Source organism: Chrysemys picta, chromosome 14 (genome assembly GCF_011386835.1).
Source record: "Chrysemys picta bellii isolate R12L10 chromosome 14, ASM1138683v2, whole genome shotgun sequence".
Classification (NCBI taxonomy): domain Eukaryota; kingdom Metazoa; phylum Chordata; order Testudines; family Emydidae; genus Chrysemys; species Chrysemys picta.
In genome coordinates this window covers 5724219-5741770 of record NC_088804.1, presented here as the reverse complement: position 1 = coordinate 5741770, position 17552 = coordinate 5724219, and the positions used below count along the sequence as shown (strand labels likewise).

The 17552-nt window shown below is 56.5% G+C and overlaps 1 protein-coding gene across 4 annotated transcripts in view; it reads left to right on the top strand.

The window, feature by feature from the left end:
• FHOD1 (formin homology 2 domain containing 1) overlaps nucleotides 1–17552 on the top strand; it is a 62716-nt gene that overhangs the window by 23813 nt on the left and 21351 nt on the right. For 3 of the 4 annotated variants that reach the window (XM_065567544.1, XM_065567545.1, XM_065567546.1), the window contains exons 4-8: nucleotides 9233–9300; nucleotides 11346–11451; nucleotides 12845–12939; nucleotides 15197–15308; nucleotides 17389–17483. In XM_065567544.1, the coding sequence (XP_065423616.1) occupies nucleotides 9233–9300; nucleotides 11346–11451; nucleotides 12845–12939; nucleotides 15197–15308; nucleotides 17389–17483 (476 nt within the window). The remainder of the gene's footprint in view (nucleotides 1–9232; nucleotides 9301–11345; nucleotides 11452–12844; nucleotides 12940–15196; nucleotides 15309–17388; nucleotides 17484–17552) is intronic. The other variant, XM_065567547.1, reaches the window with a different exon arrangement.

The following is a 17552-nucleotide window of genomic DNA, read 5'->3' as shown; positions in this document are numbered from 1 at the left end:
ATTCTCTCTCGAGTGCTTGTCTGACTGGTTCCTGCTCACATACTCAGCATCTAGCTGGTTGCTACCACGTGGGGGGTCGGGAAGGAATTTCCCCCGGGTCAGACTGGCAGTGACCTGGGGAGGTTTCACCTTCCCCTGCGGCGTGGGGTGCGGGTCACTTGCCAGGATCATCTGGGATATCTCCCTTCATCCTTTCCCTGCCATGGCAGGGGCCTTGGGCACCTAGGTCCTTCCTGTTCTCTCCGTGTGGTGCGTAATAACCCGGTCTCCTGTGGGCTGTGATACTTGGGGGTTGAGTTCCGTGTGGGGGTGCTGGTGGGCTGTGCTGTGTAGGAGATCAGACTGGAAGACCTGGCCTTAAACTCTGACTCGGGTCATTGTTCCTCACTTGTCTCTTGGGGCTGAAGGGGTTAATTGTTTTCAGCACAAAGAGCCCAAGTACAACAATATTTTTGCCTGTGATACTGAAAACATGCCGCATGCTACAAATATTCCGGGTCGCTTAGGCAAGCTCTAAATATAGACTTGGAAAGTACAAACAACTGTCTCTCATGGCCAAGAACCCCGATGGAGGGTCAGGCATCCAGCATGGGAACCAGCATGGCTCCTCGGAACTGGGTGTCTCCCCGTTCCTGAGCTTGGTGCGGGGATCACGAGTATTGCACAGGGGGTGCTGTATTAATGAGATCTAGAGCGGCCGCCCCTTTGCTGCAGCCTGGGGCCCTCCTGCTGGCAGCCCGCGGGGAGCTGACATGGGGGGTGCTGCTCACTCGGCATGGGTCCAGCTACTAAAATGCATTCAGTCCTTTCCTTGCATCGCTCTTCCATGTGGCCAACGGCGGGAGGTAGGCCCGCACTGAGAAGACTTGCGCCCCTGCTGTTCTGTGCAATAGGAACCCAGGTGATACTGCTGAGTAGGTTACCGAGGAGCTCTGTCGGCCTAGACCAGCCTTTCCCAAACGGTGGGTCTCAATCCATTGGTGGATCCCAGAAGGGTTGAGTGGGGCTGCACATACCCTGGAGGCGCTGTCACTGCCCCTGGAGGAGTCTTTACCGGGACAGTGGGCCCAGGCTGGGAAGGTGGAGCATCCCCCTCTGTCTTTGTGCCTGTAGTGTCTAGCCTTTCCCTTCCCGTGTGCCTGCAGGTGTCTTAGGGACAGCCCCGCCCTGGGCTGCAGTGCCCTGTCAGCTAATTGTGCAGAGCCGCTGAGGTCAGGGCTCTGCTGTCTGTTGGGGCTTCCCAGGCTCTGGCCGGGTTAGGGTCCGCTCTGCTGTGTGTCTCTGGTGCTGGGACATTCCAGCAGCTGGAGGGGGCAAAGGTCACCTGAACGGCAAGTTAACCAAAAGTCCTAGTCAGCGGGGAAGGCTGCTGCTTGCCTCGTTAGAGCGTCTGACTGAGCCACCTCGGGATGCTGTGGAGATCAGCTGGACTGTGCTTTTAATAACTGCCTGTCAGACAGCAGGAATCAAGAGGCAACCAACATAGAAACTAACCCTAAACTAAACACCAAACAGCAGAAACTTGCCAGCAAGTTACAAAACTATGGATTGGATGAATGGACTATAAGGTGGATAGAAAGCTGGCTAGATCATTGGGCTCAACGGGTAGTGATCAACGGCTCAATGTCTAGTTGGCAGCCGGTATCAAGCGGAGTGCCCCAGGGGTCGGTCTTGAGGCCGGTTTTGTTCAACGTCTTTATCAATGATCTGGATGATGGGATTAATTGCACCCTCAGCAACTTTGCTGAAAGCAATGAACCCCTTCAGCCACTAAGCTGCGGGGAGAGGTAGATATGCTGGAGGGTAGGGATAGGGTCCAGAGTGACCTAGACAAATTGGAGGATTGGGCCAGAAGAAATCAGATGAGGTTCAACAAGGACAAGTGCAGTGTCCTGTACTTAGGACGGAAGAATCCCATGCATCGCTATAGGCTGGGGACTGTCTGGCTAAGCGTCAGTTCCCCAGAAAAGGACCTAGGCATTACAGTGGACGAGAAGCTGGATAGGAGTCAGCAGTGTACCCTCGTTGCCAAGAAGGCCAACGGCATATTGGGCTGTATAAGTAGGGGCATTGCCAGCAGATCGAGGGAAGTGATTATTCCCCTCTATTCGGCACTGGTGAGGCCACACCTGGAGTATTGTGTCCAATTTTAGTCCCCCCACTACAGAAAGGATGTGGACAAATTGGAGAGAGTCCAGCGGAGGGCAACGAAAATGATTAGGGGGCTGGAGCACATGACTTAGGAGGAGAGGCTGAGGGAACTGGGCTTATTTAGTCTGCAGAAGAGAAGAGTGAGGGGGGATTCGATAGCAGCCTTCAACTACCCGAAGGGGGGGTTCCAAAGAGGATGGATCTCAGCTGTTCTAGGTGGTAGCAGATGACAGAACAAGGAGCAATGGTCTCAAGTTGCAGTGGGGGAGGTCTAGGTTGGATATTAGGAAACACTATTTCACTAGGAGGTGGTGAAGCACTGGAATGGGTTACCTAGGGAGGTGGTGGAATCTTCTTCCTTAGAGGTGTTTAAGGCCCAGCTTGACAAAGCCCTGGCTGGGATGATTTAGTTGGGGTTGGTCCTGCTTTAAGCAGGGGTTGGACTAGATGACTCCTGAGGTCTCTTCCAACCCCAGTCTTGTATGATTCTACGAGTACAGCTATAAACCCCGCAGCTGCAGACACTGTACTGCAGGACATCAGCCCGACACCATGTCATGGGTGCATTGAAACAGCAGCGTTCACCAGTCAGCTCTGACAGCGATCAAGTGCAGGATTCCAGTCTGCGCTGGGCAAAGGCGTTGGTCTTGGCCAAACCAAACACATGAGCTGCACTGCTCTGGTGCAGCCATCCCTGTGGTCAGCGGGAGAGGAGCGTTAGCTAGAACCCTTGCTCCCTCCAGCCCCTGTTTGCAGAGGAACCTTCAGGGTCAGGGAGGGCATCAGGATCTTCCTTTCTTTAGCTGGAAACTGGACTTGTGACCCAGGTGTGTCAGGCATGCAACGTGCAAACCAGGCTGCTTACAGAGCAAAAGCTAGGCTGGCTGCTGTCTTTGCACACAGACTTGTCGGGGGGCTGGCTGCTGGAGCCTGCTGCAGGCAGACCGTGCCTGGCCGCTGCAGGGCTCCTAAACCACTTTCTGACTGTGATTCAGTCACACACTCTTGCCCTCTTCCTGACTCGCCTTTGCAGCACTTCCGCTGTAATCAGATTGCTGATGAAACCTTATTTACCTGGATACATCATGGTGTGTTTGTTGCTCTTTGGGGGATGCCTGTGAAACCCAAACTTTCTCCCAGACCTACCAGACGGGCTCTGGGGGAGACACCACTGAATGGGCCTTCTCTGGCTGCTGCTAGCAATGGTTATTTGCGTGGGGTCTGCAGCAGGCTTGGCGCTGCTGGCACAGGAAGTCGCGTTCGTTTTTCCTGTCCCTGACACATGCGGAAGGATGTGTCTGAACACCAAGTGCCTCCTTCACGTTCCTGCAGAGAGAGGAGATTTGCCTACCGCTCTAACCCAGGAGGCCTGGCGAGAGAACAGGCTAACTCTTAGATTAGTGGGGCGGGGGGGCTGAAATTTGGTTAACTTTTATTTTGCCAGCTTGGTCAGCAGCATGACCTGACTGTCTTCTCGGTGTCTCCAGACCTTCGCCCCTGGCATCTGCCTTGCTTCCAAGTTTTCCATTAGATCAGCAGGCACGGCAGGGCCCTCACCTCCTCAGAGTGCTGGGAATGCAGCATTTCTATTAGCTCCTGGCCTGCTGGAGATAGGTAGGGGATGGGGGAGAACCTCTCGGTCAGTCCCCTCGGACGCCACTCATGTCAAGCCCGACAGGCCGAGCAGTTTAGCAGTTGCTGCTTCAAGATGTATGTAAACCCCGTCCAGATCTCTAACCCCTCTCCCGCTCTGCTGGGTGTGTGAGGGAAGCAGGCCTGGCTCTACAGAGCACGGGGGTGAGGCTGTTTCTCAGTATCAACAGATGTGGGCTGTTTTCTGTTCCCCTTTATTGCTCCCCCTGTGCTGTTTGACTCCTCCTGTGCCCCAGGGCAGTGCCGCTCCCCTATCCCTGGAGGCCACTGCAAGTTGAGCCCATCTGTGCACAGGGTGAGGTCAGGGCCGTCCTTAGGATTTATGGGGCCCACTGCAGTATTGTTAAACTGGTGCCCCTGTGCTGAAGGCAGCCCGGGCTCGCATGTGTATTTTAGAGAAGGGGGGGGGGGGTGTCTTTTTGAAGGATGTCTGAAGGTCCAAGCATTTAAGACTAAAGATGAATCCTCAGATTGTGCATCTAAATATGCGAGGGTTTTTTCGAGATGTGATTTTATCATCTTCACCATCACGCTAATGAAATATTTTTAAAGCAGATTTTAAACTAAGGTCCTGTAGACTGACATGTTCTGAGTAAACAAGACCGTGATGCACAACTGTTTCCAGTCAGTAAATTCAGACAGTCTATGGGGGGGGGGGAGGGTTGGCAAATGCCTGTTCAATGGCTCCATTACCCCGTGAATGGCTCGCTAACAGTTTCAGTGTTGTGCTAATAGGTCTGGCAGGCTGGAGGCTTTTTCACTTTTAAGTACTAGATCCCCTCTGGAGGAAGACTGGGGAGGCTGCAGCAGCCAGCCGTGGTGGGAGCCTGCAGGAAGGGTCAGAACAGGGATAGGAAAAGGCAGAAGGGTGGACACTAAGACCCAATAGTGCCCCAAATTTTCGGGTGCCCAACACCAGGGGTTCTCAAACTGGGGATCGGGACCCCTCAGGGGGTCACGAGGTTATTACATGGGGGGTCATGAGCTGTCAGCCTCCACCCCAAACCCTGTTTTGCCTCCAGCATTTATAATAGTGTTAAATATATAAAAAGTGTTTTTAATTGATAAAGGGGGGTCGCACTCAGAGGTTTGCTATGTGAAAGGGGTCACCAATACGAAAGTTTGAGAACCACTGCCCTACGCAGCCTTATATGACTAAGGCCGGCCCTGGGGGTGGTGCAGGGGGGAGGTAGATGCTTTCTGCCAGTGCATGTTACCTTGAACATACCTGTCAGCCATCACCTGGCCCAACCTCCAGTGTGTCCAGGGCTAGCTGGGGTTCCTCCCACTCTGACTGACTGACTGCAGGGAGGAGACATTTCACCTACCCCCCCTAGTTTGTGTCTCAGCTGTGTAATGACAGCAGCAGGGCTCAGAGGGAGAAGGGGCCAGGGGCAGGAAAGCCGCCTCTTGGGTGTGAAAATCTGAGTGCTCTTGCTTGGGAAGGGCTATCCAGGGGCGCTCTCTTGCGGGGACTCCAGAAGAGGGGGGTGAAGGGGAGTGCGCCTTCCTCTTGGAGCATAGAAAGGGCTGTCTGGGGACTCGCTCCATAGGGCATGCAGATCTGCACCTCTTGTTCCTGTGCTCTGGTCTCCATAAGGCAGTGAGCCTTGTGCCGCTGATCCATCGCTCTGGGAGCTAAGAGGGATAATCAGATCTCATGTGGCAGGACATCAGCTGATTGTGCCAAGGGCCATGTACAGAATTGTACAGCTTGTCAGACGCGGCAGGAGAGGTTTTCACCTTTCTCGGACGCGTGAGTCTCTGAGCGCTCTAGGAGGTGGGATAGCAGACCAGCCGGAGCAGTGTCGGACGTGATGTGGTGGGTCCTGTGGTGCCTGGCTTTAGGTGTCTGCACTGTCCATCTGTGTCCCGCAACAATGACGTGGACCCTCTGTGCTGAGAGCAGACGGGCTTGATTTTCTGCAGTGCCTTCCGTCCCCGGGAGTGGGCGCCCAGCAGAGACTGTGCTGGCGAAGCGCTAGTGCTACTGTGCTGGGCCGCCGGGCCCCTGGCACAGCCTGAGACACTTAGCCCTGATGGGCTGTCAGCCGGGATTCTGCCATTGTGTCCTAGGAGTGTCACCGTCCGCCTGGCTGGAAAGAGCCCGCCCTCTCGGACTGCGGGGGAGAGCCAGCAGGGGCGAGCTACCTTGGGCTCCGGGCCAGGGGAGAGCAGGAGGCCATGCTTCTCATTGGAGTTCCTGTTTCTTCTCTGCGTAGGAAGCCAGGGGAGATATTTATAGCATTGTTCTGCAAAAAGAAAAAAACGAAAGAAAACAGGAAATTGGCAAGTTCTAGATAACCCACCATTGCCAGGCCGTAGCTGCTCCCTGGCTGCCAGGCCACGTGTCTGCTTCCCCCAGACCCCAAGGCTGACAGCAGGCCCCGGGGGCCACGGGCGCCTCTTAGTGCTCGAGGGAGGAGCCACGGCAGGGCCTGTCTGCAGCCAGGGGCTCCAGGAGCTTCGCGGGACCTTCCCAAACGGGCTGAGACTGAGCAGGGGCCCACACCTACTCCGAGCTGAAAGTAGCGGTTGAGAATGGAGGGAGGGAGCTCTTGTCTTAGCACCCTGCAGGTCCCGGGTTGGGAGCCGAGGTGGAGGGGAGGATGTGCCCCCCTGCGGGGGAGATTCGTAGCTCAAGTGCAGCTTGCTGCTGGGGGAAGGATCTTGCACTCTGGCTTAGAGCCCTGCGCGGGACTATTGTTTTTAATCCCACTACCACCTGCTCCCGGGTTGTTTCTTGCATTTTTATCCCGCTCCCACCTGCAAAAATCTTAGATCCCGCACAAGAGACAGATTCCCCCATTCCCCCCGAAGTTCATTAACATATTACAGGAGGCCAAACTGTGGCTTGCGAGCTGCATGCAGCTCTTTTACAGTTAAAGTGCAGGGCCCCCTGTTCTCTCCCCCTGTGTTCTCCACCTACCAGACTGCGGGGAGGCTCGGGACTTCTGCCCTGCAGCTGGGTGGTGGAGTTAGGGGCTTCTGCCAGAGATGACTGGTGCCTGCTGAGAGTGGGGGTACAATTTAAAGGTTTGGGGCCCCAAATAGCTTGAGTCACACCCCCCCCAGGCTGCAGGGCGGGGCCGCTGCTTTAGCTCCATGGGGAGAGCAGTGGCTCTCCCTGCAGCTTCCAGCTGTTGCCACTGTCTCTCCCCATGACCCCAGCAGCGGCCGTGCAAGGAGGAGGCCTGGTGACGCCATGTGACCAAGTAGGACCAGCAAACCTTGGCAAAAATCTGGGGAGGCACATGACTCCACATGCCCCTCCAATGTGTGTTGCCTCCAGCTTCTGTCCCGCGGCTTTAGGCCTGCAGGGAGCTGAAGCCCTGAGCCCTGGCTGGCACTTCCCATGGGGCTGAAGCCCTGAGACCCCCCTCCCTGTGTGGCTGGAGCCCCGGCAGGCGCCTCCCACAGGGCTGAAGTCCCAAGTCCCGGCAGGCGGGCCCCAGCTTTTTGTCATATGCGGCTCGGGCGGTCAGTAAGTTTGGCCACCCCTGGCATATTGTCTATATAAACGGAATTCAGACACAATTTTTACCACTAAAAGAATATAACAAATTTGGCTTTAAACCATGTTAAAAAAATACTTCAACTCCTGTTATTATAGACATCAAATCTCTTTCTATCCCTCACTTAAATTTAAGTATTAAAACCTTTATTTAAAAAAAGAAAAGAAAAAAGAAAAACTTGCTTTACATTGCTGCAATTCTATGTATGACAAACTGCTGTTGTGTGTATATCCCACGGAATGTCAAAACAAATTGCACCACAGTTTTGCCTTAAAGGCGCAGATGTTTCTAAAGATTATAATCATTAAGTTGTTTAAAAAATGTTGTAAACGGCTTAAGCATCGCTTTTAGAACTTTGAAACGTACCTTTCAAGTTATTTATCTGTCAGGGCTATTACTGCTTTTTGGGAAACGTTGAATTGAAAAGCTGCTCACAGCCTAGGTTTTTGAGAGAAATGCATTTTAAAAAGAGGCTCAAACTAAGTAATCAATAATAAGGTCGAATTATACAGCAGGCGTCTGGGGGTGCAGTCTGTGGGTCTGGAGCCCAGGGGGTAGGTACAGGGAACGCTGGGCTGGGGGGAGGTGGTGGCTTATGGGGACAATTCAATTCTTAGGTTGTTCTGATGTCGGGCGCTTTCTGGCCGCCGTTGCCAGGGCGAGAGCACGGCGTAGCTTCTCCTTGCACACCCTCTCAGCTGGGGGGCGCAGGGCGCTGTCCATGCTAGCCGCGCTGTAAGCTGTCTGGGGGCACGGTCGGGCTCCAGCAGGAGCGCGGTGTCTGCATCAGTCTCCTCGAAGCATCCACTGCAGCTGGCGGGCTCAGGAAGTGTTTGTTAGCCCTGGTTTCACGATTGGGTCATTTCCTACGTACAGGGTCTAGCTCGGCCCCGGGCTGGCATCCCGTCCGTGTCTGGGTGGTCTCGTGGTGGTGGTTGGCCTAAGTGTGTGTCATTCTGCAGGGGTTCTCGCTTGGCAGGTGCCGCCCTGACTCCCGAGGGCTGCAGTCTACAGAGAGCCGAGCACCTCCCTCGTGGGGGGTGGGGAACTGACTGGCTCGGGGGGTGGGACACAGGCCTTGCGCTGTGGGGCGGAGAATGGGATCCGGAGCCTTCCCCTGGCGGGAACTGGTTCCAAGCCGGCCCCAGCTCGGTCACTTGAAGGTTCTTGAGCCCTGTGCTAATCCCTCCTGGAGCGCACGGCACTGCCTAGCATTCAGGCTCAGCGCAAACCCGCTGGGCCGCGAGATGAGGGGTTACCACAGCATGCAGTCCTCAGCACGGGGAGGCCAAGAAACCTCACCCCATCTCCTCCCCTCCCCATCTCCTCCCTGCTGCAGCACCCCGGGGTCCCAGCAGGCGGGCTTCTCTTGCCACCACCCCGAGGGGAGGAGATGGGTGCCTGGGACCCCTTGGGAGTCAGCTGAGTTGGGCCGAGTTGGCCATCGTGGTAGGTGGCAGGCGTGGGGCTAGGCCAGGAAGCAGAGCTGTCCTGCTGGGCAGAGCCGGGCAGCCCTCGAAGCCTCATTCCAGCACGGGCGCCCCTCGGCCCCTGGGTGGTTCAGTCCCGAGCACAGCGGCCTCTGGCCCGCACGTCGGTATGGGCAGCCAGCCTGGCAGGCCCAATGCCCCAGCCCGTCTGTGTCACACCCCTTCCTTCCAGGAGGGGGTGTCCCCAGCTTCGATCCCTGCCCCGAAGTGAAAGTCACGTCAGTGGCACCAACCCCCCTCCGTCCCCTCTGCAAAGGGAGAGAGCCCAGCTGAGCCCTGGCACTGAGCATGGGCCCTGGCCAGCGTGCGCTCTGTTCCGGCTGCAGAGGTGAGGGTTCGTGGCTTTCCCCATTGCTGGGGGATGCTCCTGGGTCCGTGTCCCCCACCCCGCTAATGCAGTGGCTGTGTTTCCTTCCCTTCCAGAGAAACTGTACAACTCCCAGGGGCCGGAGCTGAGGCGCTCCCTCTTCTCCCTCAAGCAGCTCTTTCAGGTACGTTTCCCCAACCCCTCTGTGGGGCACTGTTCCACCCTGCAGCCCAGTGACCTCAGGCCCTGTGGGCCTGTGCCCAGGGCCATGAGCTGTGCAGGGCTCCGCAGGGGCAGCTGGTCATGGGGGGCCTGTGGCGTTAAGTGATGCTGGGGGATCCCATCAGCCCAGCCCCCCAGCTGCTGCTTTGGGTGATAAATTCCCCCGTGTATCCTGCCTTTCCCCCATGCCCGATTCCTGCTGCCCCCAGTTCGGCGCCGAGGGAGCTGCCCCCAGTTCGGCGCCGAGGGAGCTGCCCCCAGTTCGGCGCCGAGGGAGCTGCCCCCAGTTCGGCGCCGAGGGAGCTGCAGGGCTTAGCGCCTGGGGTGCGGGGGCTCTGGCCCAAAGCCGGGAGAGGTAGTATGGGGTTTGTTAACCCAGCCCCTGCCCCCTGGGGGGCTGCAGATTTGGGCTGGCGCCTTGAGCCTCACCTATCAATCCCTGCAGCACCCCGCTGTGCCACGGCTTCTCACCCAGCAGTAACCAGTGGGGTACAGCACAGGCACCGCTACCTTCCCCCTGCTGCTCTCCCTCCTTTCCCCATGGGGTAAAGCACAGGCCAGCCAGCATGGTCCTTCTCCCCTCTCCCCCACACACTCACCGGGTATCGCTAAGCCCCTTCGTTTTCAGTTTAAATCGATTTTTATTGAAAAATTCCTGCGTTTTACAAAAAGTATTATTCATTTTTTTCTGATTTTCACCCTACTTTTGTGTCATTCAAATATATAAAAAATAACTTGCTTTATTAGGAAAATACAAACACATATCTTATGAAATGTAATTACGATAATACATTAGTCTGTGGGTCTATGCAAAGCTGCCTGGTGAAGTAAGGCTCTGTATTGTGTGTCTCTTCTAGAGACACACAATAAACAAACAAGCACACAGGGAAGCTCGGAAGTGCGTGCGCATCTGAATGTCCTGAGGAATCTCACGCCCACCACAGACATATTTCAGGCTGTTAGCAGATAATGGTTTAAAGATTTGACCCACTAAAATGGGAAGAAAACACAAATCTGTGTCAGAATACGTTTCAGAACACAAGGAAGCATTTGAAAATAATAAATCAATTTAAAAAAAAAACAGGAGAAAAGGATGAAGTTGAGCGTATGTGCTGCAAATGGTGTGGCCTAATTACTAAATGAGAACGATTAGCCTATAAATATTTAAATTCTCCACCAGTAAACTATTTATTCAGATGAAAAGTTTTATTTAGAGAGATTGTTTTCTTAAACTCAGAAGCGGCAGCATGTGTTCCGAGTTCTGTCTTAGTTCTGCAGCAAACCACACTGATGAATGGAATTCAGAGCATTAATTTACTGAAGACTTTTTTCCCGTCTTTCCATCCACCAAAATAACCCCCTGATGTTTACCCAGAACAATGAATCGGTTTCTTTTGCACTGATGTCCCCCTGTTCTTGTTGTTGTTGTGGTAATAACCACGGATCAATTCCTGAGAAAAATTAAATAAAATCAAAACTGAAAATGAAGGGGCCTAAGTACACCACAGGCACAGCCGGCTCCGGTCCCTTCACCCCCCCGCCGGCTCACCCTCCCCCCCCCCCCCCCCCGGTATGGCACAGGCACAGCCGGCACTGGTCCCTTCACCCCTCCCCCCCGCCAGCTCCCCCCCTCGGGTACAGCACAGGCACAGCCGGCTCCGGTCCCTTCACCCCCCCACCGACTCCCCCCCGGGTACGGCACAGGCACAGCCGGCACTGATCCCTTCACACACACACCCCCGGTTCACCCCCCCTCGGTTACGGCAAAGGCCCAGCCGGCACTGGCCCCTTGTCGGACCGCACCTCCCCTAGCTGTGGGGTATGGGCAGCCCTTGGGCTCTCCTGACCCCCAGCACCCTTCTCTATCAGTCTTGCCCTGTCTGCCCCATCCCTGCCTTAGTGGGGGTACGACTAGGACCTGTTTGGGCCTCCTGTCCCCTTGGAGCCGTGACTAGGGGGTCTGGACCCCTGCGGGTGGATCAGTGTGGTCTCTGGTTTGTGCTGCAGGAGGATAAAGACCTGGTGCCAGAGTTCGTGAACTTGGAGGGGCTGACATGCTTGATCAAAGTGGGAGCCGAGGCCGACCAGAACTACCAGAACTATATCCTGCGAGGTTGGTGACAGGACTGGCCCTCTGGCCTGCCCCGCGGCAGGCCCCAGAGCCACTTGTCTGCCTGTCTGGAGCCCCCTGGTTGGGGTGGGGGGGAGATTTTGGGCCTAGAGCCCCCAATGGTGCAGACACACACACACTGGGTGTGGGAGTCCCTGCTGGAGGGGGAGGACTGCTTGGGAGAGGTGGCAGGCATCGTAGGCTCTGCCCCTCTCTGAGCAGCGCCTCTGCGCCGGGCCCTGCCTGCGGGTGAGCTCTGAGCACGGGCTGTGCGGGACGGGCCCCTGCACCGCGGGGCACGGCGGGTGCTGAGCTCTGCTGAGTCTTGGCTCTGACTGCTTGTGACCGGGGTCCTAGTGGGGGCCAGCTGTGGTCACTCAATTAGGGTGAACTGCAAAGAATGGAGCAGCCAAACCCCAAAACGCTGGTGGAGATTCCAATACTTCGATTCACCAAGCCAGCATCAAACAGCTTCTTTATTACCTCCCTGGTTACTCAGAAATCCAAACAACACCGTTCTCTTCAAGTGATCCAGCCTCAGGTCTCCATCCAGGTACCCACATCAAATATGATGAAAATGTCTGTAAATCTTATTTCATCCTATAAAAGAAAAGGTTCTACCAATCCCGAAGGATCGGACACATTACCTCCCAGGTTAATGCATGTTTCAGATCTTACCCAAATACACGCTACAGCCAGTTCTTATTAACTAAACTAACATTTATTAAAAAGCAAAAGAGAGAGAGTATGGTTTAAAAGATCAATATACATACAGATTTGAGTTCAATTCATTTAGATGCAGATTCATAGCAGAGAAGGTGAGCTTTGTAGTTGCAAAGAGTTCCTTTAGAATTCAGTTCATAGGTCATAGTTCAATGTCCAAATCTCAGATTCAGGGCGTACCAGCATAACTGGGACCGCAGTTTTGCGACTCAAACTTCCCCTGATGAAGTCTAAGCAGAACTGAGATGACAGAATCAGGAACCAAGGCTCTTTTATACAATTTCATGTCCTCTTTGACAAGTTGGGAGTTCCTCAGGAACAAACGGTCATTAGGATGACTTTGAAGGAGGTCCATCACCGGTACTTAGCTGTACAAATTAACATAAGGCCATTTGCTTGTTCCTCCACCATTCACAGTACATTTCAAAGAGAGATGAATACGAGATATCCCGTATTTACAATTCATTTAAATGCTAGGATCTTCTTTTGACTGTCTGAATTATCAGAATACAGCACAGACAGGGACTGTCAATTATGTTGTGGACCCTATTCATACATATGTAAATACACAAAAACACAAACATGATCTCCCCATGGGTCTTTTGAGGGTTATTTATTTTGTAGGATGTTTAACCCTTTCTAGCCATGCGTCACACTGCTCTTTCCCTCCCAGCGCTGAGCCAGATCATGCTGTTCGTGGACGGGATGTTGGGCGTGATCGCGCACAACGAGACCGTGCAGTGGCTCTACACGCTCTGCGGGAGCATGGTGAGTTTAACAGAGAGCACGCCCCCGCCGCACCCCTTTGCACCGGGCCATTGCTGCCTGCTCCCGGCCTCCACTCCCTGCTGCTTTATTGCAGCTGGGATTTGTCAAGGGCAGGGCTTTCCGTGCACTGGCATTGCACTTTCCACGAGGAGCGTGCTGGGGGTGAGGCTGCTGAGTGCTCCTGCACTCCCTGCTCTGAATTCTCGCTCACCCCCGGTGCCAGGCCTGGGCCTCGCTCCCCGTCCAGCTGGGCTCTGCACATGTTCGCCGTGGGCAGGTTAAGCAATGCTCTGCTCCGAGCCATGTTTGGGGGCTTATTATCTGTATACCTGTAGGGCTCAGACCTCACGCTGTGGCAGCTGTGCACACGTATTCTAGAGCAATCCTCCTCTGAGCACTGGTCCCTAGGTGTGTTCCCCACATGGGCACGCGTGCGCCATGCACCCGAGTCCGGTATTTCTTCAAAGCGGTGTCCGTAGACTCGCCTCGTGCTCCCGACCGATTGTACCAGAGGCCAGTTCCTTCTTACCGCCGCAGGCCTGAGTCCTGGGATTCAAGAACTGCGTCTCCTGCCCTCGCTCCTTCTTCATCAGTGACGAGCATCACTGGTGCCTGTGCTGTCTGGGTGAGGCACGTCTCCCTGCCAAGTGCAGGGTGTGTAAATCCTTCCTGCCCAGAACTGGAGCTCCGACTGAAAAAGCCCCTGATCGAGGAGGCTATGCCCAGGCCCAGGAGACGTTGTCGGTATCACCTCGTCTATGTAAAGACCGTCTGGCTGTGTCAGACAAGCCGGGCCCTTCAGGCATTTCTGCTGGAACTCCTTGGATTCCGGGTCCTACGGTGACCTTTGTGACATGGGAGGATCTCTTCCTCCCCTACCTGCAGTCTCCACTCCTGACCCAAAGCAGGAAGGATTCGACTAGACTCTGCTACCTGGCTAAATGGTGGCAGTTTTCGGCCTGGACGCGTCCCCACCAGCATGCGCTTGATACTGTGGACATGCCATTTATCCATGGCAGAAAGGTGGTGGGGACAAGCCATATCCTCACAAGGGTTTCTAAGTCCGTTTCAGGAGGCATCTTAGAATGCTACAAAACCGCAAAGCTTCCCCGTCGTGGGCGTATCACAGCTCGCGCTGTGTGGGCACCAGCTGCCTCCCCGGCATGCTTCTGGGACGTCTGCAGGGCGGCGACGTGGAGTTCCCTCTGTGGTTTCACAGCGCACTGTGCTCCAACGGTCAGCAAGAGCGGAGGCCGCCACAGGGACGGCAGCACCTCTGCTGCCAGCTTCCTCGCACCCTCCTCCGGCCTGAGCCCTGCTTGTGCAATACACCCAGGGGCCAGCCCTCGAAGTAGTGGTGGTGGTTACTCACTGTAACTGGCGCTTCTTTGAGAAGTGTGGTCCCCATCTGTATTCCACCAGCCCACTCCGTCCCCTCTGCTTCGCATCCGGCCAGAGCAGCATCGACCTGCCCTGCCTCTTACACCCTCGGTCGGGAGCGCGAGGAGAATTACTGCACACGTGGGGGTTGATGGCCATGGCTTTGAAGACATTCCGGACTCGGGTGCGTGGCGCTCGCGTACCCACGTGTAGGATACTGATAGGGACGCCGAGTCTCGAAGAACTTCCATTACCCCACTCAGTGCGTTTGAACAGCATGCCCAGGAGGGCTCATTTCCTACCTACCCAAAGGGATCCTGGTAAAGGGGGTCCCTTTACGGGCCTTTCTCATTGAACCAGAAGCTGTAGAGATGCCCCCATTTCCTGCTGCGAGTGGAGTTTGACACTGCAGGGACAAAATGTGCCCAACCGCAGGCCAAGGGGGGCTGTGAACAAGGCCGGCCTCTCTCAGGGCACTTGGCAGAGCTGCCTGGCAGGTTTCAGAGTGGTGGTAGCCGTTTTAGTCTGTATCAGCAAAACAACGAGGAGTCCCTGGGGCACCTTAGAGACTAACAGATGACAGAGACACAGCAAGGACTAGAAGTGCTAGCTCGGTCTGGGGGCTGCCTCTGCTCCGGCCGGCACCAGGCCTCGGAGTTTGTTCTCTGTGCGTCACAGCTTGCTGGCTGAAGTGTGGCCCTGATCCTGACCAGCAGCGGCCTGTCTGGCACCCAGAGCATTGTGTGCTGGGACCTGACCTCTCCCCTCTGCACTGAGGACCCGGGCAGCTGCTGTTGGCTCTGCTGTCTGTGAATCGAGTGCGGAACAGTGAGCTCCTCACGCGCCAGCCCTCTAATACGCCCCTCTGCCTCCCCAGTACCGCCTGGTGGTGAAAATGGCGCTGAAGCTGCTGCTGGTGTTTGTTGAGTACACGGAGTCCAATGCCCAGCTCCTCATCCAGGCTGTCAACACGGTGGAGCAGGCTAGAGGTGAGCGCGGCAACCCCCCGGTGCCTGGGGGAAGCCGCCTGGCAGGCTGTGAGCTGCAGTGTGCAAACACTCGGGATTGAAATAGGGGTGCCCTGGCTGGGTCCCCTCAGGGAGTCCCCCCCGCAGGCCCCCGCCGCCACAGTAACAGCGCACACTCACGTCAGAGAGACTCAGTCGCACTCAGGCCCTGCACGCTGCCCGGGCCAGCACTGGAGGGCAGGCCGGGGGCACGGGGCGTTGCTGGTAACCAAACCCTCATGCTCCTGGGGCAGGGACTTGGGTGCATGCGATTCAGACGGCTCGGCTATAAACATCCCATCGGGCTGCACGCTGGCTGAGCCGGTAGAGGAGCACGGCGCCCCCAGGAGGCCCAGCGGCTGCGTGGCGCTGTGATGTTCTGGAAGCTCAGCAGTAGCTCTGTGCTTCAGATGGGAACTTGCTGCCCTCCCACCATGCCCTCCCCAGCCTCAGCCCGCTCTGCCACCCTGTCTCGGTGTGCTCTCTGCCCAGAGCCGGCCCTTGGGGCAGCCGTCCTCTCTCCTGGCAGCCCCCCGCTGCAAGACAGGAAACCTGCCACCATAACTCTGCAGCCTCCTGCCTGCGCGCCATGAGAGCCAGGTCTGTTCCCGGGGCACCCCACCTCCGCAGCAACGCGCACCCATGCTGCTGCAGCAGCTGGCCCCCAACCTGGCGAGCCGGGGCCAGGCTCTGGGTGGGACTGTGAGCCCCAAGGAGAGCGGGATGGTCCTGGGGGCTGCCCAGCCGCATCCTGCAGAGGGGGACTAGCCAGGGATGCCCCAGGCTAGGGGCAGGGTCTCAGGCTGGAAAGGAAGCTGCCAGTGCTCTGTGGGATTTCCAGGAGACCCACTGTACTGGGAGGAAGAGGGGGTGCCGGTGTCTCTGGGCCCTGCGTGAGCCCGGGGCTCTGTCTGGGAGAGCAGCTGGGCGTGCTGGCCTGCATGTGGTGCTACAGCGACCTCTGCTGGCAGGTCAGGGTATTGACGTGTCTGTCCCAGTGGTGAGTGTGCCCTGTGCTCAGGGCAGGGTGGGAGCCACCACACTGCACCACCAGGCTCCAGTTACCTGGTCCGCACTGGTGCCGCACTCACCTGTGTGGCGCTGGGACTTCTGGGGTAAGTGCCAGGCTGCTTTGCACTGCAGTGGGTGAGATGTTCCCTCCCAGGGAATTGTGGGGAACGTGTCTGTCCGGGCCACGCGGGGGGAATTGTGGGAAAGGTGGAGGACTGTCAGCAGTCGCGTGGCTTAGCCTGGGTCCTCTCTGTGAAGTGGGCCTGTGACCAGCCCCAGCGAAGGCAGAATTTGAGCTCTAGCTACAGCCAGGCCAGGCCAGCTAGCCTGGGGTTAAAGCAGCAGCACACGGGAGTGAGAGGAGGATGGGAGGGGGCGACACCCTGGTCAGAGTCCGGGTTAGACAGAGGAGGAGGGGAATAAAGCTCGTGTAGGGATCTTCCTTCTGCATGTGGTATCTACATGGTGCAGGCTGTGCTGGGCCTCTGGTAACAGATGGTGCTCGGGCGCCTCCGTCACACCAGGGCCGTGCATGCCCTGAGGGGGGCAGATGGGGTGCAGGGCCATCCCAGAGAACACCTCGGTCTGAACTGGCTGGCAGAGAGCCAGGTTCCAGCCTGGTGCGGCATGCTGCAGGGGCTGGCAGCTCTGGAATTCCCACATTCGTCGTCTCCCCAGCACTTGGTGCGCGGCGTGCTGGCTGGCCCAGTGGGCCCGGCTACTGTCCTCACATGGCAGTAAGCCCCACTCGGAGGCTCTCGGTGGATCTGTTAACACAGGATCCCCTTTCGGAGCTCCCACCTCCCTGGGCGCAAGCAGGCTGCAGCTCTGAGTCCTGGGTCTCAGGTGCAAAGCTCTCCACAGGACGCACAGTGTAACGAACTGGTGGGGGCTCTGCCCCCTGGTGCTTCCTCGGGGGGGAGGGAAGGAAGGGAGTCCGGAAGTGGGCCGATCTGCCTGGCTGCTGCCTGATGGGGGGGCACCAGTCACGAGGAGGAAGCCTGCCCTGCTCAGGGACCCTGTTTGCCAGGCTTGTGGTGCTGTTTCCTAGGGGCGTATCCATGGTCCAACCTGGTTGCAATCTTAGAGGAGCGCAATGGGGCCGACACGGAGCTGCTGGTGTTTGCGATGACACTTATCAACAAGGTCAGTACCGCGAGGCAGAGCGGCCGCAGCCCGGCCCATCCCGCCCACCCCCTGGCTGCTCAGAGGACA